The 15,256-nt window shown below is 41.4% G+C and overlaps 1 protein-coding gene and 1 pseudogene across 8 annotated transcripts in view; both read right to left on the reverse strand.

Annotated features, from left to right (window-relative positions):
• PRIM2 (DNA primase subunit 2) overlaps positions 1-15,256 on the reverse strand; it is a 297,212-nt gene that overhangs the window by 100,804 nt on the left and 181,152 nt on the right. For all 8 annotated transcript variants that reach the window (XM_081519726.1, XM_081519731.1, XM_081519725.1 and 5 more), the window contains exons 9-10: positions 3,182-3,254; positions 750-935 (exon numbers count right to left, since the gene is read on the reverse strand). In XM_081519726.1, the coding sequence (XP_081375852.1) occupies positions 750-935; positions 3,182-3,254 (259 nt within the window). The remainder of the gene's footprint in view (positions 1-749; positions 936-3,181; positions 3,255-15,256) is intronic.
• LOC145517394 (small ribosomal subunit protein eS7 pseudogene) lies at positions 9,300-9,860 on the reverse strand (annotated as a pseudogene).

Genomic DNA, 15,256 nt, shown 5'->3' on the forward strand with positions numbered 1-15,256 from the left:
CCTGTGAAAGACTTAGAAAACGAACTTACGGTTGCCAGGGGAAAAGGATAGTTAAGGAGTTTGGGAAGGTCATGTACACACTGCCATATTCAAAATGGATAACCAACACAGATCTATTTTATAGCACACAAAACTCTACTCAGTGTTATGTGCCAGCCTGGATGGGAGGGGGGTTGGGGGAAAATAGGTACATGTATATGTATGAATGAAGTGCCATTGCTATTCAGCTGAAACTACCACAGTATTGTTAATTGGCTATACCCAAATACAAAACAAATTTTAAAGTTTGAGGGAAAAAATAAATTCCCTGTGAAAGATTCTGCATAACACAATAAAATGCATTCTGAACTGTTTTCACTTTATTTTTTCTCAGCATTTCCTAGTTCTGAAAATAATATTACTTGTGCATGTATGTATATATGCCTATACGTATTACACATACACACGCATTCCTACAGAAATGCAACTCAGAACACAATTTCAGGTATAGCGATCCTGGCAGTCTACCTACCAAGGAGAAGTTTAGCATCCTCATCCAAGCACTACTTTACATCTTGCATTGGCTGTTTCAATCTTACCCTTTGAACCGAATCAATCTTCTGTTTAGCAAATATTAGATTAATTCATGAGTTTTTTTTTACGTAAGTGAAATTATAGAATTTCAACTACATTTCAGGGCACATTGAAAAATTTTTTAGTCTTCAGACCAAATTAAAATTTCAGTTACTCCTCAGATTTTCCAAAATTACCTTGTCTGGATCCATCTTCCCTCTGACAAATTCTTGCTTCCAGAACTGCAACGCCTGTTCCAAGGTTAGGCCAATGCCCTTAAGAAAGAGGCCATACTGCATGCGGCCCCCATGACGGAGATGGTGATTTTCCCGCAGGGCTTTATGTAACTGACGCATGCAGGGTGGGAAGGATTTGGTAGAAAGCTACAGAAAAAAAGAATATTTTGTTATTTATCAATCCCTACAATATCTGTTATAAAATCAATCTAATTTGCAAATTGCAAATTCAGTTTTAACTGGAATAAAAACAAACACCATAAAGAAGTTATTATTGTCTCACTGTGACTACAGATGAATCGCTTTTCTTATTAATATTTTTATACTGATTACATGTCAAAATGATATTTTAGATATATTAGGTTAAGTAAATTATTAACATTTATTTCACCTATTTCATCTTCTTTTTTAATTAAACTTTCTCTTTAGAGAGAACTATAGATTCCCATGCAGTTGTAAGAAATAATACAAAGAGATATCATGCATCTGGTTTCCCCTAAAGGTAATATCTTGTAAACCTGTAGTGTATTATCACCACCAAGATATTGACACTAACACAATCCACTAGTCTTAGATTTTCTGTGACACTCACGTGCTCATTTCTGTGTACTTAACACTGTGTAACTTTTTCCCTGTAGGTTCAAGAATTCCCCACCACCAGGCTCCCTCCTATCTCCCTTTTTATACCCCTCCATCTTCTGCAGCCTGCCCCCCACCATTCCCAAACCCTTGGCAACCACTAAGCCATTCTCCACCACTATGACTTTTTCATTTCAAGAGCGTTACGTAAATAGAATCATATAAAGTTTTGAGAGTGGCTTTTTACTCAGCATAATTCCTACAAAATTCATCTAAATTGTTACAGCTATCAATAGTTTGTTCCTTTTTTATTGCTGAGTAGTATCTCCTCAGTGTATGGATGTAATACCATTTGTCTAACCATTCACTCATTCACTCATTGAAGGACATCTGGGTTATATCCAGTTGAGGGTTATTTCAAATAAATGAGTGTATGGATTTTCATGTGTATCTAACATTTCATTTTCCTGGGATAAATGTTCAAAAGCACAACTGGTGAATCACAGATGAAATTTTAAAATAACCCAAAAGTAAACACAAAAATAAGAGAAATGGCTCTCAAAAGGCAAATACAAATAAATGTGTTAAAGAAATTAACAATTAAAGAAAACCCTTTTCATTTATGGTCTCAGCTGCATCTCCCTCACCTTCTCAAGTACCCTCCTCCTGAGACTTAACTCCCACCTCTCATGGGCTCCTTGGCAGGTTCCACTTTGCTCCCGAGCAGGGATGGGTCTCACTTTGCTCCCCTGACTGACCAGGTAGCTTCTTTGTCTTTCACTGTAACAACTTCTACTTGATTATAATTTCTCGAATAGGAAGATGATCTATTCATTCTGGTCTCCAAAAGCTCAGAATCTCCCCCTACTCACCATTATAACTCTTGTTTCCAAGCATTAAAATCTCAGTGTACTTCTAATTTACTGTAAATAATTTGGTAATTGTCTAAACAAAGATTATTTATGGTTGACTTAGTTTCCCTTTTTTGGGTAATGCAGAAATCCTACAGTGCATTAAAGTGAAATTCTATACAGTAAAAGTATAGTTGAGTGTACACGCATTGCTTCTCCTATAGAGCCACAAAGTGAAGCTGAAACGAGCTCCCCACTCTGGAGGCAACAAGAGACCTATACTTAGTGTCATGGAATAATCTGCATCCTCCTCAAATTTATATGCCAAGTCCTAACCCCACAATCTCAGAATACGGCTGTATCCAGAACTGGGACCTGTAAGGAGGTAATCAAGGCTAAATGAGATCATGGGGGTGGGGCCCTGGTCCAATGTGATTAGCAGCCTTCTAAGCAGAGGAAGAGACAGAGGGATGAGGCAGCCATCCAGAAGCCAAGGAGAGAGGCCCTCAGAAGAAACTGAACTTGCTGACAGCTTGATCATGGACTCTCGCCTCCAGGACTGTGAGAAGATAAGAGCCTGTTTTTCAAGGCACCCAGCCCGTGGTCTGCTGTTACAGCGGCCCTAAGAGACAGCTATTCTTAGTACTCTCCATTTCTCCTTTTCTAAGTTATATGGTGTTTAAATATAAACTCATAAATACTATTTAGGTGTCATCACTTAAAATAAACCTCCTTTTGGAAAACTGATTAAATTGTTTTTATCAGACTACAAATAATTTTCTGATTGTTTGGTTTTCCTATAATGACAAAAAGTGATATGCACAGCACACGGGATTTATTTTAAAAATGACTGGCAAGCAATGAAATAACATTCTCTTCCATCATCCCACCCTAAAAATAATCTTTGGTTGAAGAAAATCTGTTTTCTCTGTTGATAAAGGTTTAACAGGATGAGATGCTTACCGAATCAATCTGATCTAAAGAAATCTTGCCAACATTGCCCTGTGTACTGTAGTCTTGACCAGTGTAGGAATGACTGAAAAAAAAGAACAAAATATTAATATAGGATTTATAAAACATATTTTGATCACCTCAAAGGAAATTTTCAAAATTCTGACAAAAAGTCAAGAGACAACATTTTACACATAAACCTTAGGCGAAACATAGCCAAGTGTTTCAAAGGTACTTAATAGAATATGTTTAAGTAACTTTCCCTGTAAATAATACAGAAATATAGTGCTCATCTGTATCTCCCGATTCCTAATCTAGAGTGCTATTTCCTTAAGAGCAATATGCAAATTGTTGTTAAAGTTCACACTCCTCTACTACTGACCCCTTGTCACAGCACAGCACAGTGGTGGTGGTGGTTTAGTCACTAAGTCGTGTCCAACTCTTGCGACCCTGTGGACTGTAGCCCACCAGGCTCCTCTGTCCATGGGATTTTCCAAGCAAGAATACTGGAGTGGGTTACCATTTCCTTCTCCAACAGCACAGTGCAAAGCTAGGGATAAACAGAGCTTATATCTGAAGCCATTGCTCAGCAGGCCCTAGAGTGAGCCACCAAGACTCTGCACCCCCCAGATCCCTGTCTGTCAAATGGAGATGGCACTGCCTGCCTGCAGTGTTGACAGGAGGCTGGAGTTGAAATATTTTTCGTTAAAGGACCTAACATATCGTAATCACTATTCATTAAAATAAGTAACATGTGAACAGCACTTACATGTGCAGAGTCCTTATCCATATCCTCTAATTATATCCTCACAACAGCCCCAAGCAAGTGAGTTTACTGTATATTTGAGAAGAGGGGAACTTGTGAGATCAGAGAGCAAGTCAGCAGTGCAGTAGGAATTCAAACTTTTGACTCCTAACTTCCTGTTTCTTCACTAGACCACACTACTCTCTTTCCTGTGATATACTGTCGTCTTGTATATTTAGAAATGAGGAAATGCAACATGGTTCAATCTACCTAAAGTCTCCACCTGTACACTTTATCATCTCCTTGATACAACTCCACACCCACAGCTCCATCAACAGGGACTCAGATGCAGACGTCCAGGAACCACATGGTTACACAGAAAACCACAAACAGGGGCTCATGCAGATCCCACAACTAAAGGAAGTTCTGGACTAAAGTATCATTACAATCACAAGGGATTCCAGATGCTCTACTCTCCATTGCTCAGCACTAGAGCTTCTTGCTGCTGGTTAACATATGCCCTCAAGATGCTCTCAAGGGCTGCCCTGGTGGCTCAGATGGTAAAGCATCTGCCTGCAATGTGGGAGACCCGGGTTCAATCCCTGCGTCGGGAAGATCCCCGGAGAAGGAAATGGCAACCCACTCCAGTATTCTTGCCTGGAAAATTCCATGGATGGAGGAGCCTGCTGGGCTACAGTCCATGGGGTCGCAAAGAGTCAGACATGACTGAGCAGCTTCACTTTCACTTTCAAGACGCTCTGTAGAAAAGCTGTTCTACAATCAATCAAGTCACTAATGGGTACGGATTATGAAGCAAAAACTACAGGCTATCTCAAGACACTGCAGCCACTGGCAAGGAAAGCGTCACAAGTGCAGATGTCCCCTCTGAACAATCCCCCCTCTATGGGCTAAGAGTGGTCAGAATCACTCAGAGCAGGACAAGCAAATGGTGGAGAGTGACACAGAATGATCCTGTACCTAAAACACATCTTCTGGCCTTTGGTTTTATTTCTCCCTCCAGTAACAAATCTCTGACACTATACCATAAAGGGATTCATTCTCTTTAGCCTTAGCCTAGCAGTCCCATGGCACACAAAATTCAGACTAAGTTAAAACAACAGCTGCCATTTAACTTTAATATTCCACATTTCAATACAGAACACAACCAGAGCAATGTTTCAGTGAAGTGAAGTGTTAGTCACTCAGTCGTTTCTGACTCTTTGAGACTCTACAGACTGTAGCCCACCAGGCTCCTCTGTCCATGGGATTCTCCAGGCAAGAATACTACAGTGGGTTGGCATTCTCTTCTCCAGGGGATCTTTCTGACCCAGGTTGAATCCCCTCAAAGTAAAAACACACTTCCCTTTCCAATGTATCTTATACACAGGGCAATGAAAACAGCACAGGCTATGTGTCTGGAGACCTGCTCCTGTGTCTGTCCTTTAAATCACTGGCTTGGCAAACTGGCAATCAGCATTATTATCATTCATAAAATAGTATTGAGAATGCCAAGCCTGCCTAACCGACAGAAATGCTGGGGAAATCAAATGAAATAATAAACACAAGGTGCTAACTAAAATCACTAAAGCATATTCCAGTACACAGAGCAACTGCAGTCTGTACCAATAAGTAAAGAGGACAACAAAACAGGATGGGAAGGGAGGCAGCTGATCCTGGAGAGAATTCGTCCCCCAGTTGGGAGATGCTGGGTCACTCCTAGATCCTTGCGTTTCTTAGGCTATAAATTGATCACAATCATCTAACAGAACTTTTCAGCTCAAATACATGAATATAAAAGTCTTGTATAAATGATGTACAAACATGATTATAGTTATGAGTAAACAGTTTTCTCAGTCCAGATTAACGCAGTATACAAAGTACAAAGAGAAGATGCATAAAGAGGACCTGAAGGGCAGTAGGAAATGCTTCCTCAGTGCTTTGATAGGATATGCAAAAGGGCCAAATTCCAAGGAAAAAAATTAAAAAGAGAATGGCAGCAATGATAAACACAAAGAATTTGCTGGTTAGAAATAATTACAGAGAGAATATAAGGAAACTGTCAGACACACATTTCTAAAAACATTATGAATAGACAGGAAGATGGCCACCAGCCAACCCAGTAAGGGCAAGCGTGGAACTCTCAGAAGAAAAGTGACAGAAATAAAGAACTGAAGCATAAGTATTGGAATGAGATTTCTCCTCCACTCATTCAGGATTAGAAAGGCTAACTTGTATCTTGTTAAAGGAGTCGGAACATCACAGCTATTTAACACATATTTGTACTAGTTATGGATAGGTGAAGCCAAGGTGGGGAGGATTTTCAGATACAAGAAAGACAAATCATGAGAAGCAGGGTATCCAATGGTCTGTAAGCAGTAAAGAACCATGAAAATATCTGGGGCAAGAATTCACATAAGCAGGTTTATACTCGAGAAAGAAAGCAGAAATTAGGACTAGGCAATGGAAAATCAGTTGGAAGAATATAATATTCCAGACAAGAGAAGACTTTGCAAAAATTGTAAAGTAGCAGCAACAGAGAAAGGAAGGCAATTAAGGTAAAAGAAAAAGGAACAAATAGTGCTGCCATAAAAGAATAAAAATCCTTAGGAACAACTCACATTAGCTCATGAGACGGGACCTTTGGATTTTACTTGGAAGTGAAGAGGAAGCTATGAGATGAGACTCCCAACAGGCCGAGGACAAGTGAGGCACCTTCTGCCACCCTCAGAGCCTGTGGCAGCTTCATGTCACACAGCTTTCAAATAGTGCAGCTGCTACACTAATGAGCAAAAACATGTGTAATGAACTGTCAAAATACTGTCTCAGTTTCATGACTTTAAAAACTTGATCAATTTTATGAACAAACATTTCTTAATCACTGTATTGGGGTAATAGGGAAAAACTAATACAAATGTTTTACTACTTTTTTACTGTAATTTTTAAAAGTAAAACCAGTTTCTTATTGGTTTGATACACACACACACAAACCCACCAAAAAACACTGTTTTCAGTCCATTTTCAATAATCACAGCTTTAAGAAACACTCGCTGTCACTGATATACAGTTTTAACAAGGGGGTTTTAGCCAGCATAAAAGCTTTCTTGCTTCTAACCTTCCATAAAAGAATAAATTAGACATAACACAAATGTCACTTTTTCAATACAGTGGACCAAAAAAATATTTTAATGGGTCAAAAAATTCAAATTATTTCACTAATCATTATCCTGCCAAATATAAAGAGGAATTTATGACTAATCAGAGAATCTTAAAAAGTCAAAATTTGATTTAATTCTCAGTTTAGCCACTATTTTGGCACAAGTAAAAAAGAAAAAGGATAAGTCAAACTATGCATTAATTGTGTGCATTAGTCGTTCAGTTGTGTCTGACTCTTTGCGACCCCATGAACCTCTGCTCCTCTGTCCATGGAATTCTCCAGGCAAGAATACTGGTGTGGGTTGCCATGCCCTCCACCAGGGGATCTTCCCAACCCAGGGATCAAACCTGGGTCTCCTGCATTGCAGGCAGTCAGAGCCACCAAGTTTTTCATCCATAAATGTGGAGAGTAACTTATTTCCATCCTGTATGCTAATTTATCTTCTATTTGCTAGAGTAGCAGGCCAAAGGCACTAAAGGTAAAATGATATCGTTTTTCTCAAGTTACCAAAAAGTCAGAGAATAAAGATGTGGGTCCACCAGTACTGAGTGTTTGCTGAAATGTAACAGTTACACTCCACTGTACAAACAACACAAACACTTGCACTCACCAAAGAGAACTAGAGAAATGCATAAAACCCAGAATGAACCTTATCCTTTTAAAGGCCATTAGACTGTCAGACTCTCTATAACAGACTTTTCTCTATCACAGTAGTTGTCCTTTTCTAATTACCCTTTTTAAAGAAATAAACTTTCAAGAGTCTCTGCACAGTTTCTCAGTCCTTCATCAAGCACTTTTTTGACCAACGAAGAGTCACAAAGTCGTGACGGACCCAGAGATGATGCAAACAGTGCAACATGACGAGGTGTTGAGAACCTCGATGAGGCTGCAGAGAACAGGCCCTTCTCAAAGCAGGGGGAGGACACATCCCAGAGCAGCCCCAAAATGGCACCACAGAGGGGTGCTCAGGGACAGCACCCAGAATTCTGAGTGTCCAGAGGATGCTGTTGAGACAACTGACCACAGTGTCAAGGCTGATCATATGCACCTGCCAGGCCAGCTCAAGGCCAGAGAAGAAGGTGACCACCAGGTGGGCCTAGGCACAGAGGGGAGGGGCAGGAGACCACAGTCAGGGAATAAGGAAAAGTCACGGGCCTGGTTGTTTTAGTGTTTTTACCATTTGTAGTTGAACAATTTTATCTGCATTAAAAACACTCTTAAATTTTGACCTGGTTCAGAAAAGTACGTAATGTGAGTTTATTAGCATTGCTGGACCGTTTAAAAGTAAGCACGTGATAAAGAGGTGACACTTAGGGATAATAAACGAGTCTGTTTTCTCAGCAAGTAGAGGGTTAGCACATATCAGATGGACAAGTAGAAAGAGATCAGTGAAACCAAGGAAATTTCACAGTTTACAGATGAAGAGGTAGAGTTAAGCGGCAAAAAAGACAAGCAGAGGCAAGAGAGAAGAGAGAGCTGAAACTGAGCGGGCGGGGAACACTGGTCTCCAAGCAAAAACCATCAAGATAAAAGGCAAATTCTATCTCCTTTTGCAATAATATAGTGCTAAATCATGACTTCAATGAGGTCTTGTCAAGTTTAAAACCCCAAACTTGTGTATAATAATATTTCCTAAGAAAACTAAAATTTGCAATTGTGTGTAACAAACCCTTAGCTTACACAGAAGAAATTCAGTGTTTGTCCTTGGTTATTTTTTCTGTTTTGTTTTGAGGTGATGGTCTTAAGTTATTCATCTACGATAAGAGAACTAATTGTACACAAAATATACAAAAGCATCTTCCTACATGTTCAACAGGCCTACATGCAACTTAATTAAAACTCAGTCACATCTGAGAAACTTTTCCCTTGCAGGAGGGAGCAGGAGTAGTGGAATACTTGCAACAGCTTCGGAATCAGCTGCAATTCTTCCGCACTTTCATAATTTTCCCAAGTCCAATCTGCCCAGCAATCAGGGAGCACACCAGAGTAAGGGAGAGCCAAGCAGCATGGTGAGGAGCTTGGGGGTCAGACCCACGAGTCCTGGGTTTACATTCACTGCCTGCTGACTCTGCTTCCAATTTCCTTACAGGGAAACAGGGATCATAAAAGGGGTCATGAAAGTACCCCTCCATGGGCTACAGTGAGGATCAAAGGAGATGTGTTTGCTGCATGATTTTTCACTCAAGTTGTCTTTTTTAATTGTGAATAATATTTTATTTACTCATGTTTGTTTACAACTGAAGCTCTGGCAATTCAAAATTTATATCCTTGCCCATAAGCTTCTTATAGACACCAGAAAACGTTAAACCCTGGGTTCCACACTGTTCTGCTGTGCTTTACAAGCTGCCTGCCATCCAGCTTCACGCAGATTTTCCTGCCCACAATCTCACTTGGGAAAACCAAGTCCTCCAGGATGGTGTCATGCACAGCTACCAGTGTGCAGCTTCTGGGAAGTTTTTGCTTGTTTTTTGTACAGCTTTTTTGAGTTTGCTTAGGCAGAATTCTCGTCTGAGCCTAAAGACAACGTGCTTCCCACTGAACTTCTCCAGCTCACATACCAGCAGGACCTGGATTTTCTGGAGAGACTTCAGTTGAGGAATGAGACCAAAGATTATGATAGCTTTCTGACCACCACCAACTTCAATTTCCTTGGTGGCCATGACGTTCAGCTTCTGCAGCTGGGCCCTGAGGTCCAAGTTCATCTCCAGCTCCAGGAGGGCCTGGGAGATGCCCAACTCGAACTCAGGGGGCTTCTCACCACTGGGCTTCATGATCCTGCTCGACCTGAACATGGCCTGGTCACTGCTGCTGTGGCCAACACTTCAGTCAGACTGTAATCCTCACTATCATCCAGGCCTCAATTTATTACACTTAGATGCTTTGGCTGCTGCTTTTCCCTCTTGTTAACATTCACCAGTTTCTTGCCTTGACCGTCAGGAAGAAACTTAAACTTCTTTCCTATCTTTTTTATACTATCACATATAATATTTAATCTTGAAATAGAATTTAGATGTCTTTGAATAACCTGATGATTTCGAAGGTTATACCTATATCTACATTCTTAGGACGTTTTCACGGCGCCAAACTCCAGCTGCAAACACTGCAGGTTTCAACGGAACCCAGCTGTGCCAAGCTGCAGGTCCAACATGGTAGCCACCAGCCAACTGTGGCCACTGGGCACTTGAAATGCAGCTTAGTCAGAATTAAGACATTCTATGAGTGTAAAGCCTGCACTGGATTTCCAGGACTTACTATGAAAAAATAATGTAAAACATTTCATCAATAAATTTTCATACCAATTACATGTTGAAGTGAGTTAAATAAGATATTACTAAAATCAATGACACTGAAGTAATCTAAAGTTACACATGTGGCTCATACCTGTGCTGCTCACTGCTTCTCCTGAGCAGCATGGTCGCAGAGAGCGGACATGGACCTGAGGCCGCCAAGGTCCTCCCGTGAGGACTGGCTCTACCTGGAGAAACGCCAGCTGCCAAGTTACACCAGACTCTGCTGGTCATACTCGGAATACAAGCTGCAACTCCAGCTGACTGTTAATATACCTGTTTTCACAGCACTATGCTTGAGACTCAAGGTTCCAAACTTGAGCCACAGTTCTCCATTTCTCCGTTCGGGAAGCGTCATGAATTCTGATTAGCTTGGAGGTGGCCTGAATCTTCGGGGGTCGAGGGTAACACATTTCTGTCTGGGAGTCTTTGGGCTTCATGGTCCACCTCTACACTGCTGAGTCCTGCCCAGGCCACAGGTGCAAGGCCTTGTACCAAGATCCACAGAAGCAGAGCCCAGAATCAAGGTCACTCTGAAGCTAACTTGGCCTCTTTGTTACCATTGCCAAAAGCCCCTGATCACCACTAACAAGCTTTCTGACTCCAAATTAAGCAAAGATGCCCACTCCACTAAACAACCTATAGCACCCCAACCAATCACCTAATGCCAACCTTCCAGCATGAATTTTTTCTTGTGGCTATAAAAATTGGCTACTAACTCACAGAAACTGTCGACTCTCCCTGGCCTGTCAGGAGTTGTCGGCCCACTGCGCTCGAAGTGCCCACTTTATCTCTGCTCTTTGTTCTTAATAAACTCACTCTTTTCTGCAGTTCTCTGTGTCGGGAAATTCTTTTCCAACCTGCACTCAGACTGCCTCAACAGACACTTAATCACAACTCTCCCTTCTCCTCTCATCTGTAAGAAGCTATGCTGGGGTAGGTATGAGTCCCAGTGACCACAGGACCGGGGCCCAGGCTGGACAGAACCCACCTCCCAACCTCAGAAAGTACCTCCATGCCCTTCCTCCTTACCAACAGACAAACTCTGAGGGTCATAAACAGTAACACATAAAACACATTTCCTTTCTGTGTCAAGTATTTACCAGTAGTCTTGAAAGAGGTTAACACTGTTTACTCCTTTCTATCTGGCAGCTATAGGGTATCATAATTTAAAAATTGATATCAAATAAAAAAGCAGTGAAGAAAGCATCACAAGTAATCAAAACTGACCTCTGCATTAAGGAAACTTATTTCTGTTTAAATTAAAAAGTAAGCTGATATATCTTTCAAAATGAACTGTAATTTCCTCTATCATTCTATACAAGTATACCAAGTTCCAATACAACCTTTTCACAGAAACTCAGGTGTAATCATAGCACAAATGGAAAAACAATTTTGAAAAGAGCAAACAAAGGTTTTGTATATCACCCATATATCCACTTTTGCAATCACAATTCTATCCACTTTGGACATTAAAAAAAATACTGACTGCTTAAGCTAGGCTACTCAGACATTCAGAAAGCACAGTCCTGTCAGGCTGGATTTCAGCAGCCCGCAGGAAATCAGGGAACCACAGCTACAATGTATCATTTCCTGCTGTGAGAGTATCACAGAAAACTTCACTCAACAGCTGTCACCACTGCAATGGAATGAGTTTCTTTCTACTGCTAAATCCCTTTTAAATGATATCCAACTTATGTTAGCCCAGGTGATTTTGCCTGCAGTTACTCCAATGAGAACAAAATCAATAAAATTCTATTATAAATTGAATGTAAATTATTTTTCCATAAGCACAAAGTTTACTCCATTTTGCATAAAAAAAAAAAATTGTCTCCAAAAATCTACCGGCAGACAACATGAAGGATAATAATGTATATTTCCTTACAACTAAGAGACAAGAGGCACACAAACCCAATAAAAACCCAGGCTGACATGGGTTTCCACATCAGGTGAGGACTACAAACAGCACAATCACTACTCTTTCTTGTTTCAAGATGGCCTCGTCTTTTCCCATGTGGTCCATATTTTCCTATTTATTCCAGTTTCTAAGCTGCAACAGTCCAGTGAACTGCAAGAGTGCTGACATGCATTTCATTTTTCTATCAAAAATACCTGTACCTCACAATTGTCCAAAGTCATGGAACTGCACCCTTAAAATGAGTGCATTTCATTGTATGTAAATTATACTTCAATAAAATTGATTTAAAACAAAATATACACATACACCCCTATAAGATAGTAGCTCTACAACACTACATAGGTGTTTTCACCACATACACTTAAAGCCCCCCCAAAAGATCTCTACTTTCATAGAGATGACTACGTAGATGACTACGTTTTTTCATATTCCTTTACATTCTCGGCATATTCTGTAAGTACAATGACTCCCTAAGGAGAGGCTGTTTTGACTGGACCTTGACCCAGGATGGTCAAATGATTACAATAAAGAAAAGAGAGACTGGCCTGAGAGACTGGTTATGAAAAGCTGAGGATGGGTGGGCGTGAAATAAAGCTCTAATACCCAGCAGAACTAAGACACTGAACTGACGGTCATTGTCTCATTTCCCCGTAATTCAGAGGGCGGGACGCTTCTGAGATGGGCTGTCACAGCTGAGGCACGCTACAACGCCCTCTCACAGCTGTTCCCTAATAACAGAAAACCAGGAACATGAGATTGGGGTTTGGTGGGGTTTCGGAGGAAGAGGAGATGAAGGGGACAGCTAATGAGGGTGATTATGACAAGTCACATCCAGAGACCCCGTCACACACTTCCTGCACACTCCTTTGCTCTTGCACAGCCATTACCAATGGCTCATCATGTTAAGGCTTTCATTTCACAGATCAAAATAGCAAGGTTCATAACAGGTTTGGTTTTATTCTGCTTTTAAATACAGTCTTCAACGATTGTATATGTCACTGGAGGAAAAAAATGGGGGTCTTTCTAAAATCACACTGAGAAAAAGAAAGAAAAGACTCTCCCCAGTTAGCTACTGATTCCGAGAAAGAGTCCCAAGTCCCAAAACAAAAGGCAAAACCAGCACTGAAATTTCTACAAAGTCCAAAGAGTGTTTCTTTACTTAGTGTTTCCAAGAGCTTTTCCTTGCAATTGACAAAATTCAGTCTCAACATTTAGTAGCTTAAAAAACCTAAGTGAGAGGTAAACTTTAAAACCTGAAAGGGTCTTCTCCCAGCACTGGCTCATCCAGGAGTTTCCCTGAGGTGCAGCCATGCTGCAGTAACAGGGAGAAAGGAAAACAGGAGGACACACAGACGCCTTGCTCCCATGGAGCACACACCCCAGACAAACACCAAATTCAAATGAACACGTAAAAATTTCATTTCAGCCAGCAACACTGCTGCGAGGCAAACAGAGCTGAGAGCATCACAGAGGCGCAGGAATGTGGGCTGGTGACCAGGAGAGGCCCCTCGTGAGGCTGAGGACCCAGTTACGTCCTATGACCGAGGTCCCCAGGGGCCTAGTGTGGACGGTCTGCCTGCTGCCCACCGAGGACCACAGCAGCTCAATTACAAACGGGCTTCTTATTCCCTTTGTATTACCTTTTTAGAGCTACTTTGTACACAGTAGCTACAAACAGCTGAGAGGGCACCCTTCTTCACCTTTGGTGAGTCTGGGCCGTCTGGCTTACCTCAGCCTAATCTATCAAATTTAGTTTTGTTTTTTACTGTGAATTGGGTCCGGTTCCCAGGACACAAACACGTAGACTTGCAAAATTTCCAAAGGTCACATGTGGCACCAGGCAGCTCATAAAGACCCAGGAAGGACCCCAGTTCACCGGCTGGGCAGCCTGAACACCCCCTGACCACGCTCCTCTTGCAACGCCAGCACGGTGGGGGGGGGGGGGAGGTAAGGGGAGGGCAGCTCCAGGGCGATGGGACCACCCTACACCTGGGGGTGCGGGGCTGCTGCGGAGCAGTGCCTCAGACCCTCACATGGCCCCAAGCCCCAGAACCATGGGCACAGCCATTGTAGACTGAGAAATACAAATCTGTTCATCTAAAAACCATTATTACACTTTTTAAAATATATGATTATCTAAACACATTTCAAGTATGACAGAGAAACGTGCTGTCCAATCCAATAAGCATCGGTTACGACCGACTACGTAAATTTAAATGAATTAAAATAAAAACACAGGAGCTATACTTCAAGCACTCAACAGCCTAAGCAGCTGCTGGCTACTGGGTTGAGTGGCGCAGGTACAGAACACTTCCATCATCACAGAAAGTTCCACTGCAAAGCTCTTTAGCTGCTAATATATCACAGTAACTACCACAACGTTTTCTCAGGCTTCAAAGGAAAACTGTTTCCCACAGTACCGTCACCATTTTGTACTTTGTTAGGGCTTTATGCCTAACACAGTGTAAATAATTTTCTTTGTTACTCAACATAGGACAATCAATATTTTAAAGAAACTCAAAGAGTAAAGAATGAGAAATTTAATAACTACAGGCAATGAAACTACTTGAAAAACATAAATAATCATAAACTTTGCTTTCCAGGAAGACTGACAGCATCCACACTCCATAAATCCCTAAGAAACCGTGGACTCGGGGGGTGAACGGAAATGGGACCCTCTGGTTGGGAACAAGCTGCATGGACACGGCGTCACGGGGGCCGTGACCCCACAGAGCCAGGCGTTATCCAACGCTGACAGCCGCGTAACTCACTGTGACTACTTCAGTCAAGACTCCCTCTTTTCTGAACAACAATCACTTCTGTAAGGTCAGACGTAAATACGTATCCCTAGAACCTAACATCATATCTGGCACCAAGCAGTCCCCGTAATGTGTGTTAAATCAACGATAAACAAAACTAACTCTTCAGATGCTAAAAGATTTGTGACTCTGCATCGACTCCCAAGTTACAGCCAATACATACA

This window comes from Giraffa tippelskirchi, chromosome 8 (genome assembly GCF_054371585.1).
Source record: "Giraffa tippelskirchi isolate mGirTip1 chromosome 8, T2T-mGirTip1v1.2.pri, whole genome shotgun sequence".
NCBI classification, from domain to species: Eukaryota; Metazoa; Chordata; class Mammalia; order Artiodactyla; family Giraffidae; genus Giraffa; species Giraffa tippelskirchi.